Raw genomic sequence first — 27,227 nt, 5'->3', positions numbered from 1 at the left:
TAAAGCACATGTCATGGGGATGGTGGCGCACTCCAGGACAGTTATGACCCAAGAGAAGAAGGGATTAGTAAGGAAGTTAAAAAGGTACACTGAGATAGGTTTTAAAGGATCTTAGACTTACACACCATAATAGTATGAACATTATCCTGTAGGGTGTGAGGAGCTACCAAAGATTTTTATGCAAGGAAGTGAAACAATAAAGAAAAATAATTGGCAATAGTGCAGGGGCTAAACTGGCAGGGTATGATTGTAGACAAGAAGCATGATTAAAAGGATATTCAAGGCCGGGGGCGGTGGCTCCCGCCTGTAATCCCAGCACTTTGGGAGGCCGAGGTGGGTGGATCACAAGGTCAGGAGTTCGAGATCAGCCTGGCCAACATAGTGAAACCCCGTCTCTACTAAAAATACAAAAAATTAGCCGGGCGTGGTGGTGGGCACCTATAATCCCAGCTACTCAGGAGGCTGAGGCAGGAGAATCGCTTGCACCCAGGAGGTGGAGGTTGCAGCGAGCTGAGATCGCACCACTGCACTCAAGCCTGGGCGACAGCGCGAGACTCCATCTCAAAAAAGAGAAAAGAAAATTAATCACCCAGCTAAATAACCATAAAGGCCTTTAAGTTAGGTAATGAGTACAAAAAAGATCATGAATAAGAGTTAGATTTAAGAGACACAGAAGCTGACTTGATGTATCACTTGATGACCAAGGCTATGTCAGCGCGATTGGAAATGGTATGGTAACTGAGAGGGTGGTGATTTGGGACTATTAAAAAGAACATTTTTTGTTGGTTTGTTTTGGGGGTGTCTGAGGGGGTAGTGATTTGGGACTATTAAAAGGAACGTTTTTTGTTTGTTTGTTTTGGGAGTGTCTGAGGAAGTCCTATTTTAGACAAGTTGAATCTGAGCTTTGTGGGGCACATGTAGATTAAAATGTCTAACAAGCACCTGGAACTCAGCAAAGCCTGGAGAATGGACATAAGTGGCAAGAAAGTAGATGAGATCCCCAGAGAAGATATCAAGCCAACGAGAAGCCTGCTGCTAAAACTCTATGGAATGAATTTAAGAATAATCACAGGAAAAGAAACCAGAAAAAGAGACAGAATGAATATTCATAGTAAGAATATCAGGGCAGACTACTTAACAACTACTAACAAGCATATGCAAAAATAAAGTTAAAAAAGAGAGAGCAATTAATGCTAAGGATGGTTTCATTAAGAACTCATAGAAAAACGGCTCTTCAGAGGAAATAATTGATACTTCATTCCTTGAACAGAATTTTGGGAGTAATTCTAAACATACATTCCCTGACAATGAGCTAAACAATACAACAAGTTTTCTAAAATTTAGCTCTCCCCAAATTAGGAAAAAAATTGGTCGGGCATGGTGGCTCATGCCTGTAATCTCAGCAGTTTAGGCCAAGGTAGGCGGATCACTTGAGGTCAGGAGTTCAAGACCAGCCTGGCCAACAGGGTAAAACCCCATCTCTACTAAAAATACAAAACTTGGCTGGGCGTGGTGGCCTGTGCCTGTAATCCCAGCTACTTGGGAAGCTGAGGCAGGAGAATTGCTTGAACCTGGGAGATGGAGGTTGCAGTGAACCAATATTGCATCACTGCCCTCCAACCTGGGCGACAGTGAGACTCCGTCTCAAAAAAAAAAAAAAAAGAACTTCGTTTTAGAAAAATATAGATCCTACAGTTAAAAACTTGTCTTAGAAATGTGCAATATGGCTGGGTGTGGTGGCTCACATCTGTAAGGCCAAGGTAGGAGGACTGCTTGAAGTCAGGAGTTTGAGACCAACCTGGGCAACATAGTGAGTGGCAATTTTTAAATCTTTACAAAAAATAAAGAAGAAAATTAGCTGGGCATGGTGGCACATGTCTGTGGTCCCAGGTACTTGGGAGGCAGAGGTGGGAGGATCACTTGGGCCCAGGAAGTGAAGGCTGCAGTGAACTGTAATCACACCACTGCATTCCAGCCTGGGTGACAGGGGAAGACCCTATCTCAAATAAATAAATAAATAAATAAAATGAAGACAAAACAAACTTTCTAGACATAAGATAATTTTTTTGAGATGGGGTCTTGCTATGTTGCCCCGGCTGGTCTCCAACACTTGGGCTCAAGTGGTCCTTCTGCCTCAGCCTCCCAAAGTGCCGGGATTATAGACATGAGCCATTGTGCCCAGCCTGGTAATTTTTTAAAACAACCTCTGGCTATGCTTTTTATTGTTCCTCAATTTCTGAGGGGATTCAATTTTAAACTCTCACTTGACTTATTTATAAACTAGCAACAACATTTCTATATATAAAAATACTTGTCATAAATGACAATAATACCTATAAAACCCAAGTTTGTATCAAAACAAAACAAAACAAAAAATTAGAGGTCAATGACCATCTGCTGCTCTAAGACTATCCCCTGGCCATTCTTTGTTTTGTGTTGCCAAGTAACCTCAAATCCAAGCTTATTAAATAGCCTATTATATACAAACCACTTCCCAGGAACATTCACTCTTAAAAGGGGCAAAGGGAAGAAATGGTATAAACGGAGGACTAGGAAAACTGGTTCTGATCCATGTGAGCTCTAACTCTCCTAACTCTCACCTTCTGGGTGTTAGTCAAAAAATTCTCTAGTGTTTACTAGACTATTACAAATGGGCCAGCTTGGTTACCTCACATTTTAGGTGTCTTTGTAAGAAGATTGGGGAAAGGATCCTTCTGCCAATCCATACTTTCCCTGTAAATGACTAATTGAAAGTTTTAAATGCTCCTCTCAATAGTGATAAAACACTGATTAAACTAGAATGCTCAAGGAATGAGGAAATTTGGTTATATTTTTTCTATTAAATTACAATTCCTTTGGTTAAAACTAAAATATACTAGACATGTAGACAGAGGTTAAGAACATAAACTCGGAGTAAAGTACAGGTTCTAATCCCAACTCTACCTCTTACAAGCTAAGTAACCTATGATAATTTATAATCCTCCTATGCTTCAGCTGTCTCATCTAAAAATAGAGTAAATTTCTTTTTTTGTCTTTGAGACACAGTTTTGCTCTTGTTGCCCAGGCTGGAGTGCAATGGCACAATCTTGGTTCACTGCCACCTCCGCCTCTCAGGTTCAAGTGATTCTCCTGCCTCAGCCTCCCGAGTAGCTGGGATTACAGGCGCCCGCCACCACGCCCAGCTAATTTTTCCATTTTTAGTAGAGACAGGGTTTCACCATGTTGGCCAGGCTGGTCTCGAACTCCTGACCTCAGGTGATCCACTCGCCTTGGCCTCCCAAAGTGCTGGGATTACAGGCGTGGGCCACCGCGCCTGGCCCATAAATTAATTATTTTAGTAAACATGGCTAGCAGGACATAAATGAATCCAGAAAATGCATTTTGTAGAACATAATTAATGGAGATTTTTCTAGTATCTCGGCCTCACAATGCTGGACATCGACTATGAGATATTTACTGTATAAAAGTATTTAATTCTATAGATAAAAAAGTCACCAGAAGTTATGCTCACTCCATTATCTACACCTGAAACTGTGTTTAAGAAATATCAATTTACGTTCTTGTCATTCATGCTGTTTTTAAAAAAAAAGATTTAAAGAGAAAAATCCAGTTAGTAGAGGATTCCTATTAGTTGTGCTCTCATTAAAGTTTTAGTATATTTTTTTCGGTTCTGTTTGGATAGCATCAATATTTAAATAAGTAATGTATTTTAATTCTCTACCAAATTATTTCCTCACTGGATATAAATTACCTACAAAGTATTCCAAAGCAGTAAGGATTCATGTTTATCTAACAGAAAGTTTTGTACTATTGATGAAATAAATAGTCTTACCAGTGTGAGGGAGGATATGGAAGTGCTTAAGAAGTATCTGAATAGCCAGTAAGGTAAAGTGCAAAAGATTCGGCCAGAAAGAATGAGCATGCTTTCTTACTTTTGGTAGGACTCTTGTAGGAGGCTTTTGTTGTCCCTCTGTTGTGCATTTTTCTGTTTTTGGTGACAAAGAAGAACATATTTCAAAGTCTGTGTGTCCCAGATCCTGTAAGTATTGGTAAAGTGGAGAATTCTGAAAAAGACATAAAATAAAGCAAATTTCAAGATCATTACTACTTCAAAAGTTTTAGGGGCCAAACTTAATACCAGATTTCACTATTGTGACCAGTATGTCCAAATTCTTTAAGGCTTCTTCTATAAGAACTGAATTATCTGTTATAATACAATGCCATTTAACACAAACAAATCAACAAACAATTCAACAGAGGAACCCAAAAAAGGAAAAACTCTAAATCAAACTCACAGATTTTTTTTTGAGTGAGTACCAGCAAGAAAAAATGAATTTAGGAATATAAATAGATTGTTAAGCAATTTCACTGTCCCAAATTTTATAGTCTTAGACTGCTTCAAAATAGCCAATGTTATAGATAACTCAAACGACAATGTTATTACTCAAAGCCAAGAATAATTAAACAATGATTATATTGTATGAATTATAATATTTTTATCATCTCATCATATTCCTTAATTCATTCAAGCACAAATACATATTATCTACCATATGCTCAGCACTGTGAACAAACTTAAAACTCTTCAATAATGTTACCTTAGATAAGCTATATCTTACATACGAGCATATGACAAATAGAACACAGTATGGCTAACAAAAGCATTAGAACACAGAGGTTAAGAATACAATCTGCTGGGCACAGTGGCTCATGCCTGTAATCCCAGCACTTTGGGAGGACAAGGTGGGTGGATTATCTGAGGTGAGGAGTTTCAGACCAGCCTGGCCAACATGGTGAAATGCTGACTCTACTAAAAATATAAAAATTAGCCAGGCATGAAGGCTTGTGCCTGTAATCCCATCTACTCGGGAGGCTGAGGCAGGAGAATCGCTTGAACCCAGGAGGCAAAGGTTGCAGTGAGCCGAGATCACGCCACTGCACTCCAGCCTGGGCGACAAGAGCAAAACTCCATCTCAAAACAAACAAACAAACAAAAACCAATCTACAGATTCAAATCCCGACTCTGCCTCTTACTAGCTAAGTAACCAGGAAATTTATAATCCTTTTGTGCATCAGCTGTCTCATCTAAAAATAGCAGTAATAGCACTTAGTTCATAGAGTTATGAAAATTAAATTAATATAAAGCATCTGGGACAGTCCTTGCCACATAGTAAGCACTCCATTTATACTTTTAACTATATATAAGCTATGTGGAAACAGCACAGATTTTTGGAACAGACCAAAAAAAAAAAAAAAAAAAAAATCACCCCAACCCCATCAAACAGAAATATCAATGTCACTACTGGATGAAAATCTACTGGACAACTATTTCTGAACAGCAAGCTTAAATTTTAACTTTCAACCTTCTCTAAAGCATACAGTTGGTGACATGTTTAAAAATAAATCTTGGCTGGGGGCGGTGGCTCACGCCTGTAATCCCAACACTTTGGGAGGCTGAGGCAGGCAGATCATCTGAGGTCAGGAGTTCAAGACCAGCCTGGCCAACATGGTGAAACCCTGTCTCTACTAAAAATATAAAAATCAGCCGGGCATGATGGCAGGTGCCTGTAATCTCAGCTACTCAGGAGGCTGAGGCGGGAGAATGGCTTGAACCTGGGAAGTGGAGGTTGCAGTGAGCCGGGATTACGCCATTACATTCCAGCCTGGGTGACAGAGCAAGACTTTGTCTCACCAAAAAAAAAAAAAAATTAAAAAAAAAAAAAAATCTTGATTCCATTCAATGAAATATTTAAATCTCCAAAAAGACTGCAATTAGGTGGGGGGAGGGGGGAGGGATAGCATTAGGAGATATACCTAATGCTAAATGACGAGTTAATGGGTGCAGCACACCAGCATGGCACATGTATACATATGTAACTAACCTGCACATTGTGCACATGTACCCTAAAACTTAAAATATAATAATAATTTTAAAAAAAACTATAATTAGGTTTTAGAGATAAAACAACAGAAAAAAAAAAAGAGCAACACAGTTAAAGTACTATGTGGCAAAATCTTAACTATTTTACTTTCATCTTCTCAGTTAAGGTTCACAACAATAAAAGTTATTATTATCATCATTATCATTGTTATTTTTATTCCAATTCCATAGATGAGGAAACAGGTTCACTCAGTTAGAAAAAGCAGGATTATACTCTATTACCTAAAATAAGAAACAGTCCCTTCCATGTCTATTAAGGAAGACACCAAAAAGTTACTTATAGTTTAGTACAAATACACCAAGCAAATTAACAATGTCAGGAAAGTATTTGGATACTATGGAAACAGGAGAGATACCTAAGATAGACCAAGACATTTAGGGAATATATTCTTGCATTCAGAAGAATAAGGAAGAGTGGGAATCTGCTGGACTGGTAGCAATTTGTGGAATATCAATTTGAGAGAACAGGAATTGAGTCAAATGCCTTTCTTTTAAGCTATGTTTAATCTCTTTTTTTAAGAAAAATATTTTTATAAAAAGTAATATATCCCTCTACCAGATTTAAAATTTCTGGCAGCACAAATGGTTAATCTTGATATCACCCATAATGTATATTCAAATATTGCCTTGAATTACTGAATCTGCATTTTCAAAGTGAACTGTGAACCCCACCCTGCTCTTGCCCCAGTGGGGGCAAAAGAACAAGAATGCCAGTTCATTTGTTTGGGCCGACCTTACATACTTTAAAAAAAAACATTGTTTTTAAGGCAGTAGAACCCTTTCTTCAAATGAACTCCCATGGGGAAGAACAATAAATAAGATGGATCAAAGGGAAGTTACTCTAACTCTGGGTCAGCAGCCTTTTTCGGTAAAAGGCCAGATCGTAAATATTTCAGACTCTGCAAGCCATATGGTCTCTGTCACAACTAATCAAGTTTGCTGCTGTAGTGAGAAAACAGACTCAGCCAATACATAAACTAATGAGTATGGCTATGTCCCAATAAAACTTCATTTATAGACACTGAAATTTGAACTTCATATAATTTTCATATGTCACAAAATATTGTGATATTTTCCCCAGCTGTTTAAAAACATTTTAAAAACCTGCCATCCAAAAATGGGGGTACGGGTCACGGTGGCAAATCCGGCCCAAAAACCTTAATTTGCTGATTCCTGTTCTTTTTGTTTGTTTTCTGTTTTTCTTTTTCTTTCTTTCTTTTTTTTTTTTTTTTTGAGATAGGGTCTCACTGTGTTGTCCAGGCTGGCCTAGAACTCCTGGGCTCAAGCTATCCTCTGGCTTCAGCCTCGTGAGTAGCTGGGACTACAGGTGCAAGCCATCGTGCCCTCCTCTCCTAATAAAAGACTCAGTCAAAACCAGGAGACAAACTCTTGACTGCTCACTGTTCTCTGGCAAGAGACTTAGAGAGTCGAGATGAGTACAAACTTTTTACTGAGATTATAATGCCCTTTTTTACTGTACAGATAGCAGATGCTCTCTCATCAGTGACCCCAACGTCCTTTCCTTTTCCACTTTATGTCACAGATCACAAAATAACAAAATGTAGTATAGATTGTTTTTTAAAAAATGATAACCAGAAGAGAAACAAGAATACTTTTTTCTTCAAATATGTTCTGTATATAAGCTGAGGGCATATATACACACTCAGTTCAGATCACCATAATCTGGAACACTTGCTATTTCACATTTCACAATGACAGCACATTAATCATTCACTTTATATATCACAGATCATATCCAACAGTATCATGTGATACAGTAAATTCTACTAGTAGTTTATTCTGCTTTTTCTGCAAATACAATTTCTCATTAACTTTTTGGCTGGTTTCACAGGCTTCTTGTTAAAGGTGTGGCACACCCATTTGTGCTATATAACTATGAGTGATTCCTCAGTAGTTTTGGTTTCTTCCCCATCATTAGTAACAGATCAGTTTTATCCCAGAAAGCACTGTTTTACAGTTCTGGAAAAATCTGGCTTACCAAGGTGATCACCATACTTTGTTTCATGGCTGTATGTAACAAAGCATTTGTCAAAGTTTCATAGAAGACAACCTTTGGAGACTGAGGTGAATGTATTGCAGGTTTAATAAAATGTAATTTCTAGTTATCTACTATTATATTTCATATTTGCATTTTTCCATTTTTGGCTGTTAGTGCAAATCATATTACTTCCTAACACATGTAAACCCAGATACTGTATGAACACTATGAACACTCAAGTTCTATTCATTATGCTTACATTAATTCTTTTAAAATGTTTAGGAATAAAATTGCTATCACTTTTTCTCCGAAACTGTCAAATAACTTGTGTATTATTTAATAGATCTCAGAAAACCATATCCTAACCAGTAGTTCTCAAATTATTTGGTCTCAGCTCTCCTTATAATCTTAAAAATTATGGAGAGCCCCAAAGAGCTTTTGTTTACATGGACGTCTAATGACATCATATTAGAACTCAAAACTAAAATTTAAAAAAAACTTATTATTTTACTTGAAAATAGCAATAAACCTGTTACAATGTTAAACAACATATGTTAATGAAAAAATTCTCCAAAATGAAAAAAATTTATTGAGAAGAACAGATTGTTTTACACTTTTTGCAAATCTCTTTATTGTTTGGCTTAATAGAAAATTGCTGGATACTTATATCTGCTTCTGCATTCAATGTGTTGCAATGTATTGTTTTGGGTGAAGTATACAGAAAAATCAAGGCTTACACAAATAATATAGTTGGAAAGCCAGAAGTATTTTAATAGTCTTTTCTGATCATTGTAGTATCAAAGAAGAATAGCCGTATCAAAACAAGTAATAGTTTCAAATAGCTAAATGTTAACGTAGAATATGCAACCATCTGATGAGCTTTTTGTACTCTGTATACACACATGAGAATGACAGTGACAAAGGCAAATAATGTCTTAGTATTAAAACCTGATCACTCAACATAATTTATTTTGACTTTTTTTCTTTTACAGCAAGGGGAGGCTCCCTATTGCAACTGTTCTGACCACTATATTTTAGAGGTTTTGGAATATTAGGCTTATACACTAATAAATACAGGGAAATATTTATTTTTCATAAAGTATTAGATGGTAGCTTTAGAAAGGGGTGTTTTTGTGCAGAGGGTAAGGCAGAGTAGGTAGTTGTCTCTATTATGACTTTTCCTTGGTTCAAGCAAAATAAAACCGCAAATGTTTTATTTAAGTTGTTTTTTTGAAGAGAAATCATTAACACTGGATTCAAACTATAATTTCGAAGTATTGGAGAATGTTACTGATGCCAAAAGAAATATGAGAAACCTCAGACACAGCATGTGGGAGCTCCTCAGGAAATCTTTGTGGTTCACTATTCCTGTAAGTTTTAGCTGACAGAAAACACATATCATAACACCAGAAAGAATTTTGCTAAATGAAAAACAGCCAAGAACCTTTGGTTGCACTAAGATTGTTCTGGTGGCCGAAACATTTTTGCAATAAAAATAAACAAAAATAGACAGGAAAATCCCACATTTTTGCTGAAGAAAGCTCTTTAAGAAAATGTCTCATCCAAGTCCTACACTACTGACACTTCTTGCCAGCCCTGCTCCCTGCAGGCCCCACATAAAGATATCAGATCTGGGTGGGTGCGGTGGCTCACGCCTGTAATCCCAGCACTTTGGGAGGCCAAGGCGGGTGGATCACTTGAGGTCAGGAGTTCGAGACCAGTTTGGTCAACATGGTGAAACCCCGTCTCTACTAAAAACACAGAAATTAGCCAGGCATGGTGGCACATGTCTGTAATCTCAGCTACTCGGGAGACTGAAGCAGGAGAATCCCTTGAACCCAGGAGGTGGAGGTCGCAGTGAGCTGAGATCCCGCCACTGCACTCCAGCCTGGGCAACAGAGCGAGACTCCGTCTCAAAAAAAAAAAAGAAAAAGAAAAAAAAGAAAAGATATCAGATCTCCCAGATGTATAAAGTCCAACCATTCACTTATGGCAGTGCTTGTTTTCTACATGATTCATGATGTATTCTGTACAAGTGCCAGTGTCATTACTACATCATTGCTGGTTAGCTTTTATTTGAGACAGGGTCTTTCTCTGTCACCCAGGCTGGAGTGCAATGGCACGATCATAGCTTACTATAGCCTCAACCTCTGGAGGTCAAGCAATCTTCCCACCTCAGCCTCTGAGTGGCTGGGACTACAGGTGCAAGCCACCATACTCAGATAATTTTTAAATTTATTGTAGAGATGGGGTCTTGCTATGTTTCTCTGGCTGGTCTCCAACTCCTGGCCTCAAGGGATCCTCCTGCCTCAGCCTCCTGAGTCACTGGGATTATAAGCATGAGCAGTTCTACCTGGCTACAGTGCTTTTATTATTAGCTTCACTCTTTTAAACTGCTTTAAACTCTTATAGATAGAACAAGTTGTAAGCTTTCAGGTCTTGGGCCAGAGAAGAATGGGCCAAAGATGGCAGAATTAGGCAACTGATTCAATAATAAATACTTACTGAACATCTTCCATGTCAGGCAACATGTAGGCACAGGGGATAAAACAAAACAGGAACAGTTTTTCCTAAAAGAGTTTTATCTTGTAATACTTCTGATAAAACCACAGTTCATCAAGCTTTCAACATTACCAAGGAAATATTGAGTGCTCTGGTACTTTCTAGGTATGCTCTGTTTCCAGAAAAATCCTCTCCCTGTTTCAGCTTCCTTAAGCACAAAGTAAGAATGCTATGGGACTCTTAAACTTGTTCAGGTAGTAAAACAAAACTCACGACACTCTGAGAAACAAGATAAGAAGGTGGTATTTTTATTTTTTATTTTTTGAGACAGAGTCCCCCTTTCACCCAGGCTGGAGTGCAGTGGCATGATCTTGGCTCACTGCAACCTCCACCTCCCGGGTTCAAGTGATTCTCCTGCTTCAGCCTCCCAAGTAGCTGGGGTTACAGGCATGCGCTACTACATCCAGCTAATTTTTTGTATTTTTAGTAGATATGGGGTTTCACCATGTTGGCCAGGCTGGTCTTGAACTCCTGACCTCAAATGATCTGCCCATCTCAGACTCCCAAAGTGCTGGGATTACAGTCATGAGCCACCTTGCCTGGCCAAAAGTGGTATTTTAAAATACAGAATTTTGTGCCAAACCAAATGTCATCTTATGCTACAAAATAAGCTAAATACAGAGTATGGAAATCCTGTAGATCAAATTATTTAGTTTCTATGACTCAAGGACATATCTAAATAAATAATGAAATGCATTTGTCTTTAAAAAAAAAAACACACACCAAAAAAAATTACCAAATTTCTTCAACAAATAAGTGACTTTTAAAAAGGTGAGAGGCAGGAGACTGAGGTGGGAGGGAGGATGGTTTAAACCTGGGAGGCAGAGGTTACAGTGAACTGAGATCACACCATTGCACACCAGCCTGGATGACAGGGCCAGATCTTGTCTCAGAAAAAAAAAAAAAAGAGGCAAGAGGGTGGGGAAAGACTAAAGTGACGTAGGGACTTGTTTTGGATTCTGCTTGGAACAACTGTAAGAAGGCATTTTTGAGAATTTAAGGAAGCCCAAACACAGACTAGGTATTAGATATTAGGAAATTATTATTAATTTTGTCAGATGAGATAATTATATTGGGGTTATCATTATTTATTTATTTAGAAACAGGGTCTCGTTCTGTCACCCATGCAGTGGTGTGCATAGCTCACTGCAGCCTCAAACTCCTGGGCTCAAGGAATCCTCCCACCTCAACCTCCTGTGTAGCTGGTACTACAGGTATGTGCCATTATGTCCGGCTAATTGTTTTTTATTTTAGAGACAGGGTCTCACTATGTTGCCCAGGCTGGTCTCCAACCCCTGGGCTCATGTGATCCTCCCACCTCGGCCCAAAGCACTGGGATTATAGGTGTAAGGCACTGTGCCTGGCCAGAGTTATCTTGAAAAAGGAAAAAAAAAAAAAGAGTTTTTAGTCTGTTTTGTGTTGCTATAACAGAATACTTGACACTGCATATTTTATAAAGAAAGAAGCTTACTTAGCTCATAGTTCTGCAGGCTGGGAAGTTCAAGAGCATGCCACTGGCTTCTAGCAAGGGCTCTGCTGCCTAGATATAATATGGTAGAAGGTCAAAGCGGGAGTGGGTATGTGCAAAGGGGCCAAGCCCTAAGAATGTCCTTACTTTATAACAACCTGCTCTTTCAGGAACTAATCAGTTCCCAAGAGAACTAATTCAGTTTTGAGAGAGCAAGAACTCACTCACTATTGTGAGAATGGCACCAAGCCATCCATGAAAGTGGAGCCTCGTGACCTAAATGCCTCCCATTAGGTCCTACCTCTTAAAGGTTCTACCTCCCAACATCGTAGCATGGCAATTAAATCTCAACATGAGTTTTGGCAGGGACAAACCACACCTAAATCACAGCAAGTACTTGTCTGTTAGAGATACATACTGATACATTTACAGGTGAAATTAGGTAATGTCTTATATTTGCTTTATTTTTATTTATTTATTTGTAACAGGCCAAATGGGAGTCACATGGTATTTGCTTTAAAATACACCAAGAAAAAAGATGGGGGAGGGTGAGAGGAATAGATGAGACAGTTTGGTAAAATGTTAACAGCTGCTGAAGCTGAAGCTGAAGCTGAAGCTGAGTGATGGGTAAATGGAGCTTTTTTTTTTTTTTTTTTTGAGATGGTGTCTCACTCTTCACCCAGGTTGGAGTGCAGTGACACTATCTCTGCTCACGGCAACCTCCAAGTGATCCTCCCATCTCTGTCTCCCAAGTAGCTGGGACCACAGGCATGCACCACCACCCCCAGCTCACTTTTTGTATTTTTGGTAGCGATGGGGTTTCACCAGGTTGCCCAGGCTGGTCTGGAACTCCTGAGCTCAAGTGATCTGCCCACCTCAAACCTCCCAAAGTGCAGGAATTACAGGCATAAGCCACCAGGCCTGGCCATGGAGTTTTCATTGTAGTATTCTCTCCCTTAAAATACATTTTTAAGGTCTATAATAAAAGTCTTTTAAAAATCAGATGCTAGGTTTTCCTAAAGTCTGGTATAAAAGGCTTAAGAAAATACTATGGAACAAAAATGTAAACTCGAAAAAATTCAACTTATTATTATAATCTGGGGAAAATATCATTTTACTGATTTTTTTTTTTTTTGGTGAGATGGAGTTATGCTCTTGTCGCCCAGGCTGGAGTGCAATGGCGCCATCTCGGCTCACTGCAACCTCCGCCTCCCAGGTTCAAGTGATTCTCCTGCCTTAGCCTCCCAAGTAGCTGGGATTACAGGAGCCAGCCACCACGCCCAGCTGACTTTTGTATTTTTACAAATACAGGGTTTTACCAGGTTGGCCAGTCTGGTCTTGAACTCCTGACCTCAGGTGATCTGCCTGCCTCAGCCTCCCAAAGTACTGGGATTACAGGCGTGAGCCACCACGCCCGGCCCATTTTATTAGATTTTAAAACACTCCACACGTAGTCCCAGCTACTGAGGATGCCTGCTTGAGCCCAGGAGTTTGAGGCTGTAGGGCCTATGATCACACTTGTGAATAGCTACTGCACTCCAGCCTAGGCAACATAGCAAAATCCTGTCTCTAAAAAAGAAAAGAAAACAAAACAAAATAAAAACCAGAAAAAACCCATTAGAGTCTTACAAACTTCTATCTAACAGTCTCAGGTGATTTTATTTTTATTTTTATTTTTTTTAGAGATGGGGTCTCACTATGCTGCCCAGGCTGATCTTGAACTCCTGGCCTCAAGCGATCCTCCCACCTTGGCCTCTCAAAGTGCTGGGATTACAAGTGTGAGCCACCATGTCCAGGTCAAACTTCCATCTAGTAGTGGTACTTCCATAGTAGTGGTAGTTTTAATGTCTATTGAAAGAGAATACGACAAAAAGCAAATGTTAATATAGATAAGATCTAAAATAAATTTATGAGTTAATCACATGTGTATCAACTAGTGTAACTTGTACATGTGCTATTTTTTGTGTTTATTTTAAAAAAATTCAGAAAATGATGAGCAAGTATTTGGACTTGCAAACTTCCTGCAACAATGTCTACGCTTTTTAATATTTTCTCCAAGGTCAACAAATATCAAAGGTATCCTCTAGCAACATGATTTCAAGTTGCTAGTCTCAGTAGAGGCACAAATAAGTGTCTACTTACCTGTCAATTTGAATTATTCACATTTTCTTTCCACAAACTAATGTAAAATTCATGGAATAAACTATTCTCAATTATGTGATTTTTCTGAGCCGTGTTTTAAAATCACCATTAAACAAGACAGTTAAAAACAAAAAGCAGAAACAAAAAAACTACTATGTTCTTATAAAGCAGTGGTTCTCAAAGTAAATCATCACTGCACAACTCCCCCTCCCCACATTTGGCAATTTCTGGAGACATTTTTCATTGTTAAAACTGAGGGGTGTGCTAGGCAGGGTAGCTCACTCCTGTAATCCCTTTGGGAGGGATTACACTTTGGGAGGCCAAGGCAGGAGGAATTGCTTGAGGCCAAGCGTTTGAGACTATCCTAGGTAATATAAAGCAAGACCTTGTCTCTACTAAAAATAAAATTAGCCAGAAATGGTGGTGTGCGCCTCTGGTCCCAGCTACTTGGGAGGCTGAAAGTGAAGGATTGCTTGAGCCTGGAGTCAAGGCTGCAGTAAGCCATGCAAGACTCGTCTCAAAACAAACAAACAAAACCTGTTGGCAAGGCACGGTGGCTCACACCTGTAATCCCAGCACTCTGGGAGGCCAAGATGGGTAGGTCACTTGAGGTCAGGAGTTTGAGACCAGCCTGGCCAACATGGTGAAACCTTGTCTCTACTAAAAAAAAAATACAAAAATTAGCCGGGCGTGGTGGTGCACATCTGTAGTCCCAACTACTTGGGAGGCCTGAGGCAGGAGAATCACTTGAACCCAGGAGGCAGAGGCTGCAGCTGAGATAGCGCCACTACACTCCAGCCTGAGCAACACAGCAAGACTCCGTCTTAAAAAACAAAAACAAAACAAAAAAATCCCCAAAAAACTGTGGGGTGGATGTGAGCAGCGCTACTGGTATCTAGTGTGTAGAGATCAGGATGCTGCTCAACATCCTATATTGCACAGGACAACCCTCACAAAGAGTTATCTGGCCCAAAGTGTCAATAGTTCTAAGGCTGAGAACCTGTTTTTGAGTATAAGGAATCAAAGATTGAAAAAATCACAAAAAAATACGTAGCCTAGCAGCTGCTTTCATTATTTACTTTTTATTTTGGGACGATGACTGATTTGAAAAGCAATGACCAAAATGGAAAATTACTTGTTTTTCCATGACTTGCAATGCTCAACAGCCTGTTGTAAAAACAGGCTTTCTAAGAGTGAAATGAGTTACCTTCAAAATAACTGCATTAGAATTTATGCATTGAAATTTTAATCAGCTACTAATATAAAACCAAAATAATTATAGCACTTGGTTACACTAAGTATTGTGATAATCAATATGAACCTTTAAATAGGCTGAGAAATGTTATTACAGTATTAAAAATATCTGAAGAAAATAATTTTCTATATAACATCGTTTTACTCCAGTAGAGCCTTAAATTTTAAAAACTTTAAGAATAGCTGAGCTAAGCTGTTGGGAGATTATTTCTACATAAACTTCATGCTCATCTAACTGAACTTCAGTCTTCCAATAAAAAATTTTCCTTATTTAAAAAATTATGTTGGGGTGTCAACATAAGAAAAGAAGTGCAAATCTGACTATCTAGGCCATAGATATTAACTAGGAAAGTTAGATATCTCAATAAACCTAGCCTCTTCCACAAATGGCACTTTACTGAATGGTTTCTTTTGGATATTGACACACTATTAATATCAATACTACAGGTCCACAATCCAGCACATCTACTGGGCTAAGAACAGTCAATGATTGTCTATCTTCCAACTCAGTAGTCATTGTTGCAATGTTTCTGTTTTCCTCTTTCTTTTCTCTCCTTCCTTCCTTCCTTTCTTTCTCTCTTTCTCTGTCTCCTCTCTCTCTCTCCTCTCTCTCTCTCTCTTTCGAGTCTCCCTCTGTTGCTCAGGCTGGAGGGCAGTGGCACAATCTCAGCTCACTGCAACTTCCACCTCTCAGGTTCAAGTGATTTTCCTGCCTCAGCTTCCCGAGTAGCTGGGATTAAAGGCATGTGCCACCACACCTGGCTAATTTTTGTATTTTTAGTAGAGATGGTGTTTCACCATGGTGGCCAGGCTGGTCTCAAACTCCTGACCTCAACTGATCTGCCCTCCTTGGCCTCCTAAAGTGCTGGGATTACAGGTGTGAGCTACCGTGCTGGGCCTTATGTCACTTATTCTGTCTGTCTGAACCCTCCGAGCTCTTCACACTAGCCCTGATGCACCCTTGAGACTCTCTCCTTCCCTTTATCAGAAGAGCTGATCTCAGAGCCATATACCCTTTCAGAAAAGCAATTTGTAGTCTGCACTAACTACTGGCCAAATTCTGATTCTGGTCCCTCACACTATCTATTCTCTCTTGCAGATGGCAATGACTGAGTGCTAACAGCATTCCAGGGTAAAGATCATCTGGATAGAAAAGGGACAATCATCATTTACTCCTTTATCACTAGCCAAATATTTATTGAGCACCTACTCTGTGTCAGGCACTAGTTACTTTAGCAGTTCTCTGCCATTAACTTCTCTCTGGGGATATACAAGAAAAGTTAACTTATTTCATCTGTAAAAGGACACTAAGCTCAACTGCTCAACCTCAGTTTTTTTTTTGTTTTTTACTGCCTTGCTGCTTTTATACTAAAAATTTAAAAAATACAAAAAGATATAAAATGAGAAATAACTTTGTTTTTCCTACCCTAGTCCCCTAGTCTCTCACCCAAAAGGTAATAAATATTTAGCTCATGAATCCTTCCCCCAAAATTTAGTATCCACTTATATATGTATGAATAGCCTTCAAAATTTCTATACAAATGGAAATATACTATATACTTTTCTCTGCACTTGCTTCATCGAATGTATTTTAGAGACCTTTCCATATTAGGACATATATTGTACCTTATTCCTTTTTAGTGTCCTTATAGCATTTCAATTCTATGAATCTATCATGATTTATTTATCCAGTCTCTTATTGTTGGATAACTGGGACTACAAGAAGTATAAAAAATGAAAACATTTAATAAATGTGTTTAAGTATTAAAATCAAAATAACTTGATTACTGATTGAAATGGTTGGCAATGGAGGGATCAAGATTAAGATTTCTGATTTGAAGAATCAGGTGGTGCTATTTAATGAAATATGAAACAGTGGCGTAGCAACAAATCTGAGGAGGAAGGTGATGTATTAGAAGTGCCTATGAGATAGTCAAATGTGAATGGCTTAGACCTAAAATGTCTGGAGGTCAGGAAAGTAGCCTACTGAATGTATACATTCAAGTTTTTAGCATATAAATATGGTGGCAAACTCATATGACATACCAGTATAGAAACATATGTAGTCTGGAAGATCAACTAGAGATAATGGCAAGAGAAGACAGGAAGGCCCTAACAGAGTTACTATATATATTTTAGAAAACAGTAGAGCCAAGCCTGAAAAACAATGTAGTAACACTAAAAATAGTTGACATTTGCTGAGTTGCTTATTTACTAGGCATTGAGTTAAGCACGTTTTATAATACCTCATTTAATTCTAACAACTCTATAAAGAGGTATTTTTATTATTACCCTCATTTTACAGATGAGGAAACTGAGTCATAAAGAGGTTATAACTTGCTTAAAGTCACCCATCAGAATATAAACCCAGTTAGTCTGATTCCAAAGCCCATACTTTTAAACTATAATATAAAATTGTCTCTTTGAGAAAAATTGAGATGTAAAAGAAACAACCTCTCTCAAGTTCACCATATGTATCATATGATATATTCTATAAGGTTCAAAATGCTCAACCCTGCAAGGCATAATTTTTAATTCAATCATATTTTTGTCTCTCTTCAAGCTAACTTCATCTTAAATTGTCCCCTTCCATTGGTGGCTTTAAGTTTCATAGAAGCTACAGAATCTGGGAACATACCAATACAGACTTTTTTCTCGTGAGAACATTTTAGAAAATGCTCATATAAAATTGGTGTTATTATGATCTACAGGCCCCATGACTTTTATTCATCCTTCAGGGAGAGCTCTATACTTATTAGCCTAAGGCTAATATAAAGTAGCAAATGGGAAGAAGTCAAGAAATTTTAAGGTATAAACTCAGAGAAGAGAAATAATCAAGAGGCAATGGATTACCAATTTAGAAATTTAGTTTCCAAGGGAAACAGAGCCACAACAGACACCGACATGAACAAGATAATGAAAACAAAACAAAACAAAATAATATTCCAGTGCTGTGTTTTCCCAAGGCTATGGGGGCTATATGTGGTGAGTGTTTGGTAATGGCCCTTGATCTTCTCCCACTGCCCATTTCTGAGGTTACAGCAAGTTTAACCTCTGGTTTGGTGATGTCAGTGGAGGCTGATAATTCTGCTTGATACTACCCAGATGCACAATTTTCTCACAGGAGGATGATCCAGTGTAGTTCCTGTCTGGTTGGTTGATTTCTTTTCCACCCATCTCCCCACAAATAACAGCAGTACTAAACATTTATTGAGTACCCAGACAGGGCCAGGAATTAATCTAAGTATTTTTTTTTTTTTAATGTACAAGCCTGTCTCATCTTTGCAATAACCTTATGAGGCATGGCTCATTTTAGATATGAGGAAACTAAGGCACAGAGAGACCAAGGGAACTTGCCCAAGGTCACAAGGACAGATAGTAGTAAACAACAGAAGAGGGATTTTTCTGAGTTGGAAAAACCTGACAGATTCAGTGCTGTTACCTACCCCATCATATTGCAAATAATTTTGAGTAAACAAGTTCATTAATTTGGTCTAATGTAGTACTGTGTATAGTTGTTTTATTTAACTAGAAACTAAACTTGTAATTTTAAATCTATTTAGCAGATTAAGTTAGAAAACTCAAAATAGGCTAACATTATTCTCCTGATAATATCTACATTTATTACCACTTGCCTTATTTTTGCTTCAGATGAGCTATAGTTCACATGTAAGAATTCAGTAAGAGCCAAGCACCATGGCTGATGCCTGTAATCCTAGCACTTTGGGGGACCAACATGGACGGATCACTCGAGGTCAGGAGTTTGAGACCAGCTTGGCCAATGTAGTGAAACCCTATCTCTACTAAAAATACAAAAATTAGCCGGGCGTGGTGGCAGGAGACTGTAATGTGGGCTTACTGTTATCTCAGCTACTCGAGAGGCTGAAGCAGGAGAATCACCTGAACCCAGGAGGTGGAGGGTGCAGTGAGCCAAAATCATGACACTGCACTCCAGCCTGCGCAACAGAGAGAGACTCCCTCTCAGAAAAAAAAAAAAAAAAAAGAATTCAGTAAGAGCATTTGCCTCACGTTACACAAGGTTAGAAACTGGCTGCAAAGATTCTTGGGGACTACAGAAACAATAGTACTCTAGTCTTAAAAACTACTTTCAAAACTAGCTTAATGTGTTTTAAAAACAACTCACTGAAAATGGAAGCCTGGAGCGGTGGCTCATGTCTGTAATCCCAGCACTTTGGGAGGCTGAGGCGGGCAAATTACCTGGGGTTAGGTGTTCAAGACCCAGCCTGACCACCATGGCGAAACCCCGCCTCTACTAAAAAAAATACAAAAAAGTTAGCCGGGGGTGGTGGCACATGCCTGTAATCCCAGCTACTCGGCAGGCTGAGGCAGGAGAATCGCTTGAACCAGGCCGGCGGGGAGGTTGCGGTGAGCCCAGATCGCGCCATTGCACTCTAGCCTGGGGGCCAAGAGCGAAACTCTGTCTCAAAAAAAAAAAAAAAAAAAAAAAGATTATTGATAGAAAATTCGGCTAACATGATGCAACAGTTTTTTAATTTACAATAAGGCCACATAAACCAGTAATAATATTTTTTTAAATTGTAGAAATGGGTAAAGGATATAAAGAAGCAGTTCAAAGAAAAAAATACAAATGGGTCAATATAAATGAAAACATGTTAAACTTCACCTTTGAAGAAATGCAAATTGAAACAAAGACACAATTTTTACCTATTAGTGGGCAATAATTAAGAAGTCTGAGAATACTCAGTTTTGGCAACGTTGGAATACAGATACATCATACACTATTAGTGGGAGTATAGGTATAAAAATATAAATGCAAATATCCGTTGACCTAGCAATTTTACCACTAAGCTTCCAGTCTATGAATACAATTATAAAAGTATGCCAAATATACATACAAGAATATCGACTAGTACTAGCCATTTAAAAACCCCATTTGTGTTTTAAAAAACCCACAAAATGGAATTATACAATATATTTATGTATGTCACACACATATATATATACACATACACATATAGATGAATGTAATTGCGCTGAGAATAATCTGAAAGAAAATATACCAACATTGGCCAGGCACAGTGGCTCACACCTATAATCTCAGCACTTTGGGAGGCCGAGGTGGGGGGATCACCTGAGGCCAGGAGTTTGAGACCAGCCTGGCCAACATGGTGAAACCTTGTGTGTACTAAAAATACAAAAAAATTAGCCAGGCGTGGTGGCACACACCTGTAGTCCCAGCTACTTGGGAGGCTGAGGTGGGAGAATCACTTGAACCTGGGAGGCGGAGGTTGCAGTGAGCCAAGATTGCGCCACTGCACTCCAGACTCGGCGAGAGAGTGAGACTCTGTCTCAAAAAACTTAAAAAATAAAAATAAAAAATAATTTAAAAAAGAAAATATACGAAAGTGATTATGGTGGTACTTCTGTGGAGAAAGGTGGACCTGCAAAGGAAAAGGGGGATTAAGGGAGAGCTGATCCTTTCCCTGTATTATGTGAATGTTTTACAATGAGAACATATTCATGTGTTATCTGTGTGGAAAAACGTAGTTAAGGCCTGCTAAGAAAAAAAAAAGAAAAGAAAAGAAAAAAAGAAGGTACCTAATTACATGTGAATTTAGTAAATGAATAAAATGAGCCAATACACTTTTCCATATAAAAACTAACAATGGGGTGGATGCAGTGGCTCACCCCTGTAATCCCAGCACTTTGGGAGGTCAAGCCACGCAGATCACTTGAGCCAAGGAATTTGAGACCAGTCTGAGCAACATGGCAAAACCCTGTCTCCACAAAAAATACAAAAATTAGTCAAACATGGTGGTACACACCTGTGCTCTTAGCAACTCAGGAGGCTGAGGCAGGAGGACCGCTTGAGCTTGGGAAGTAGAGGATGCAGTGAGCCGAGATTGCGTCACTGCACTCCAGCCTGGGCGACAGAGTGAGACTCTGTCTCAAAAAACCCAAAAAACAAAACAAACGAACAAAAAACCCCAAACCAAACCAACCCAAAAACCCAATGCTCTACTTCAACTATTATACATTCCTTTATTTAAAACGTCAGTATGATATCTAAACCACACTATCAGGTTTGGCAAAATGCTAACTATTGTCAGATGTCAGATGTCATTTGGGCCATGCAGTCCATATTAAACACAAAAAGCAACAAGAAAACACAGGCACACTAGCTACTAACAGAGAAGAGAGTATGAGGCACAAAGCATTGGCACAAAAGCCCGAAACTGTGTAATGTTTGAGAAGTAATTTTGTTAACACAGACTTCCCACCTATATGAATCTGTGCTTATTCTGGTTCAAAGGATCAAAAAGCCTTTGATTTCCATTCCCAAGTTACAGAATTCACCAAGTTATACGTAACTTTTCCTCAAGTTTGTACCAACTTGTAATTTCTCTGGAAGAAAAGTATTCTCTACATACTACCATGTAAATTACATATTTTTTAAAGTTTCTACCATGCCAACAGAACCTCTAAAAGATCTTTAATTCAAAATAAAATCTCTAGGGAAAAGGTATCTGCAACTAAAGGGATTTGATGGGAAAATATCTGCCTGAAAATTATTATGTGTTATTTTAAAGCATTTAAAAAAACCTTTTATCTTTGAATATAGCTTAAAGCTATAGGTCTAAATGTGACTATCACATATAGAACAACAATATATTGTTTTTCGAAAATACCACTGAAAAGGATTATACTCCTGTTGTTAATTGCTATGATTTCCATGTTTTTCCAGGCTAGCTGCAGAGTATCACAAAATAAAGTGATGAGTAAGACTATTAACAAATTATAAAAGGCAGTGATTTTTCTCAATTTTTAATGAGGAATCTACTTAAAAGGCTAAATCTCTGTCAAAATTAACAAAACCCCATGATGGAAAATAAATTTCCCCATAATTGTATTGCCAATGTAGTAAATTTCTATATAGCCTTTTCACTTATCTTTAATTCAGTATGCAATCACAAAATATAATCTGAAATTAACTACTTCGTGCCTTTATCTCCCTTAAACCTTAGATAATATCATAGGATATTAAAGATATAAAATAATAGGAAATGCTTTTCGGAGCTTACACATTTCAACATAATATCTAAATTAATATACCAAAGCCCCAAATTCAAGCATTAATTAATTAATCAGCAAAGTAAAATCTAATCATAGAATTTAAAGAGATTAAGCTAAAAGGGTCCATTAAAATTGGTCCAACTAATTAAACTACTCACAGATAGCATGGTTCTAATTTCTCCAGTTGACCTAAATGAAAAATTTACTGCCTCTTGTCCATATTCTTTTTTATCCATACATTTCTTTCTTTGATGATTCCCACTTGTTTCTCCAGAAGAACTACAGTACAAAATGGCCACTGAATTGGAGGGCGTGCCTCTGTCATTACTAAGCATTTTCCTATCAGAAGCAGCCCTCTGAAAAAAAAATCTGAACATAATTTCTTCAGTGCTGTTATTACTCAGCAACTACAGACAAAGGTAATAGGAATACTGGAGTTTTAAAAATGCCTTCAAAGGATGTTTTTAGTATTAGTGTTTATTTAAAAGTTTTTAAATAAACCAAGAAAAAGTAAGACACATATATTAAGAAGTTTGTCTGGCTGCAGGCTTCTAATATTTTCTGCTGAAATCCTATCCAATGATTCTGATATGAGATGTAATAAATAGCAAACATTTTTAAAAAGAGTAACCTTAAGATTTTTCTATACAACAGTACAAATATACTCAAGTGCAATATTACCTAAGTCCAAAATCTAAATAAAAATCAAACATACCCATCAGAAGACTAAGAGATGCAATGGGAGAAAACTGACTTACACAGCTTTTATACTCTATTGACTAAAAAGCAAGGACAGCAGTGGATTGTCTTAACTAAATGGAGAGAAGTCAGCAATGGTAGATTGATATCCCCTTGGTTCTGATGCTACTTTTAATATTATTTGAAATCTAGCTAATTAACTGGCACACATCGGTCACTTAAATGAATGCAGAGCAGAAGCAAGGAGAGGAAGCAAAACTTCATTTTCAACTGCTTTAAGACAAAGGCCAGAAGATCAAACACAATTGGCAAAATGTTGGATGTGAGGAGAGCATGCAGTAAACTTTAATATAATGTTTGGATATTAAGAGATAACATCCAACTTTATTTCCTTTGCTTCTTATCCCAAAATAAATTAAAAAAAAAAAAAAAAGGAGAGATAACTGGACACAATGGCTCACACAGGATGAGGTGAGAGGAGAGGATAGCTGGAGCCTAGGAGTTCAAGGCTGCAGTGAGCTATGATTGCAATACCTGTACTCCAGCCTGGGTGACAGAGTGAGACTGTCTCAAAAAAAAAAGAAAGAAAAAGAAAAAAGAAAAAAAATCCATTTTAATAAAGATCTTAATGAGATAATATTAAAAGTTGTGGCTTAATCAGCAAAAACCTCAACAATAAGAGATAGGAGGCTATATTCTGTCAACTACATAAATTACAATGCAGATTTTAAAATAAAGGCTGTCCTCAAATATATTGTTTCAAATAAAAAGTAATGGGCACACTGATTTCCTATAGTGGGAATAATAACAACAGGGAGTCTCAATGTATACTATAAGCAATACTCAAAAAATCCAGAGGCAATGAAGTTAGTACACTTCTTTTTTTTTTTTTTTTTTTTTGAGACGGAATCTCTCTCTGTTGCCCAGGCTGGAGTGCAGTGGTGTGATCTCAGCTCACTGCAACCTCCATCTCCTGGGTTCAAGCAATTCTCCTATGACAGCCTCCCGAGTAGCTGGGATTACAGGCACCAGCTGTAATTTTTGCATTTGTAACAGCCTGCTAATTTTTGCATTTTTAGTAGAGATGGGGTTTCACCATGTTGGCCAGGCTGGTCTCGAACTCCTGACCCCAGGCGATCCGCCTGCCTCACCCTCTGAAAGTGCTGGGATTACAGGTATAAGCCACCACATCTGGTCGAAGTTAGTACACTTTCTAACACTGTGCCCCTGTCGAGTACACTGAGCTTTGGGCCTTTTCTCCTAAATCCTTAAGGCATGATTTGCTTCTAGGAACTCAGAGAACACCTGGTACAGAACCAGGGAAAACTAAAATTGAGTCAGGATTTCTAATATAAAAAGAGACTGGAAATGAATAGATTCTTTTCCTGTATTTCCTAATTAATGGAAGCCTCTAAGGGCCTACTCTCATTTACTCAACCCACTAGATAGTTTCCGATCCCCTAGAATGGATTTAAGAAAAATTTCATACCAAAGGACGATATGGTATAAAGGATGATCCTGGGAAACAAGCTCTAGAGAAATTAAGTGATTTATTCAGAATTTCATTGCTAATTTATGTCAGTCAGTCTCTTGACTCCTCGTCTGGTCCTCTTTCCACAATGCTTTTAAAAAAATAAAACCTTCAATATAGCTGCACATAAAATACCAAGGTAACTACAAAAAATAATGTAGGCACTATGTGTGTCATAGCTTGAGACAAATGGACTTACATTTTAATAAATGCAATAAAAAATACATAAAAGAGAGAACTACCTACTTTTCTTGAATGTTTAGACATAAAACAGAAACAAAATTTTAATCTAAACTGGAGCCCCAAGGATCTGTGAAGAAGCCAAAACAGAAGAAATGATACAACATAAGCAGAAAAAAAAGCAGACTTGTTCCCCAAGAATAATCTTTATAATTCATATTAAACATGGAATTTCTTCTTGCATATCTTGGTTATAAACCAGAGTCAGTGTTTTGTTTTTGTTTTTGTTTTGAGAAAGGGTCTCATTTCAATGCCCAGGCTGGAGTGCAGTGCTGAAATCACAGCTCACTGCAGCCTCAACCTCCTGGGCTCAAGCAATCCTCCCACCTCAGCCCCGAAGCAGCTTGCACTGCAGGTACATGCCACCACACTGGCCAATTTTTACATTTTCTGTAGAGACAGGGTCTCACTATGTTGCCCAGGCTGGTTTTGAACTCCTGAGTTCATGTGATCTTCTAATCGCAGCCTCCTAAATTGTTGGGATTACAGGTGTGAACTACCATATCTGGCTAGACTTGGTCTTAATGGTCAATCTTTGATGTCAATAGAGTTGTGATTTAATAGCACTATTAATAAATATTATTCCTATTATAGATAGTGATAGCATGAATTTTGCTATACTTCTAATCTCAGCTACTACTTGGAACAAGATTATTTTAAATAATACAATTTAGGGCTTTATGTTTGACAAACTGAAACTCAGGATATATTAAAAAAATTAAATGATATAATAATACCTTAAATTTTATATGTATAATTATTCTAGACAGGAAGCTCCATTATCAAAATAGCAAATATTGTCCATGTATATGTTCACAGACAAAAACAATATTCTTCCATTGGTCAAATCAATAATACAAGTAAGAAAGAATCTACAATTATTACTTAGGGAAAAAGTACCTTCATGTTCCTCAGAGATGCATAATAACTTTTAAAAATACAAAGAAAAGGGAATCTCTCGAGGAAGAGAGAAATTTTTTAAAACTTCCTTTTAAATGTGAAAGGTTTTGTGAGAGTCATTTCCTTTCATTTAACTGATTAAATGCTATGGGAGAAAAGGGCGAAAGCTGAACATACTGCCAACGAAGGGTTAACATTTAATAACTTACACAGAAGTATGAAAGAAGTAGGAGAAAAAGAAATCATGACAAAATGGGCAAAAATTATCTTTCTCAGCCAGGAAGAAAAGAAAAGAGGAAGAAGGAATTTAAACAAACACCAAAAACAGTAACGAGTTCACCTACAGAGGATAAGGTTACCAAGGCAAGAGATTTGAGTAAAAGATCCCTTTAATACAACATTGTCCCTACTAGAAGAAAGTTACAAAGGAATGGTTTAAATGAACTTCAAATGATGCAAAGAGGCAGAAAAATTAGTCTTTCAGATTTAAAAAGTCTTATTTCCAGGCACTCTTCCCTCTAGGAATAGCAGGGTTTAAGACAGATGACCTGAAGTTTCTGCAATTAAAATTTAAGGCCCGGTGCAGTCGTTCATGTCTGTAATCCCAGCACTTTGGGAGGCCGAGGCAGAACAATCACTTGAACCTGGGCAACGTGTCAAAACCTACTCTCTGCAAAAAATACAAAAAATTGGCCGGGCATGGTGGCTCATGCCTATAATCCCAGCACTTTGGGAAGCCGAGGCGGATGGATCACCTGAGGTCAGGAGTTCGAGACAAGCCTGGCCAACATGGCGAAACCCCATCTCTACTAAAAATACAAAAATTAGCAGGGTGTGGTGGCATGCACCTGTAATCCCAGCTACTTGGGAGGCTGAGGCAGGAGAATCGCTTGAACCCGGGAGGTGGAGGTTGCAGTGACCCGAGATCACGCCATTGCACTCCAGCCTGGGCGACAAGAGCAAAACAAAATTCCATCTCAAAAAAAAAAAAAAAAGAAAAAATTAGTAGGGCATGATGGCACATGCCTGTAGTCCCAGCTACTTGGGAGGCTGAGATGAGATAATCACCTGAGCCTGGGAAGTGGAGGCTGCAGTGAACAGTGATTATTCTATTGGAGGCCAGCCTGGTGACAGAGTGAGACCCTGTCTAAAAAACAGTTAAGAAAGCAACATCAGAACTTTAATACCTTTCTAAAGTAATTGGAGAATTCTTACTCTCAAAACACTGTAATTAATGATGACGATAACAGAGTAAAACAACAATCTTGGTATTTCATGCTTATTTTGTTAATATTCACATTAGACATAGTATCCATCATTTTCTAAACTTTGTTCTGTTGCTGTCTAGCCTGAGAGGTCCAAGACTGAGGTTATACTGTCCTTCTCAATTCAGCCTCTTAGAGTAGAATGATGGTAGAAGATTCTAATTAAAACA

At 38.2% G+C, this 27,227-nt stretch overlaps 1 protein-coding gene across 22 annotated transcripts in view; it reads right to left on the bottom strand.

Annotated features, from left to right (window-relative positions):
* VEZT (vezatin, adherens junctions transmembrane protein) overlaps nucleotides 1-27,227 on the bottom strand; it is an 82,875-nt gene that overhangs the window by 46,504 nt on the left and 9,144 nt on the right. For 18 of the 22 annotated variants that reach the window (XM_024931047.3, XM_057299505.2, XM_008960333.4 and 15 more), the window contains one exon: nucleotides 3,933-4,064. In XM_024931047.3, coding sequence (XP_024786815.1) covers nucleotides 3,933-4,064 — 132 coding nt within the window. Of the gene's footprint in view, nucleotides 1-3,932; nucleotides 4,065-13,717; nucleotides 13,819-22,580; nucleotides 22,598-27,227 lie in introns of those variants that run through there. The other 4 variants (XM_063593575.1, XM_008960335.6, XM_063593574.1 and 1 more) reach the window with 2 other exon arrangements.

Source organism: Pan paniscus, chromosome 10 (assembly GCF_029289425.2).
Source record: "Pan paniscus chromosome 10, NHGRI_mPanPan1-v2.0_pri, whole genome shotgun sequence".
Classification (NCBI taxonomy): Eukaryota; Metazoa; Chordata; class Mammalia; order Primates; family Hominidae; genus Pan; species Pan paniscus.
Note: the sequence above shows the minus strand (reverse complement) of the source record. Positions and strands in the feature narration are given on the sequence as shown.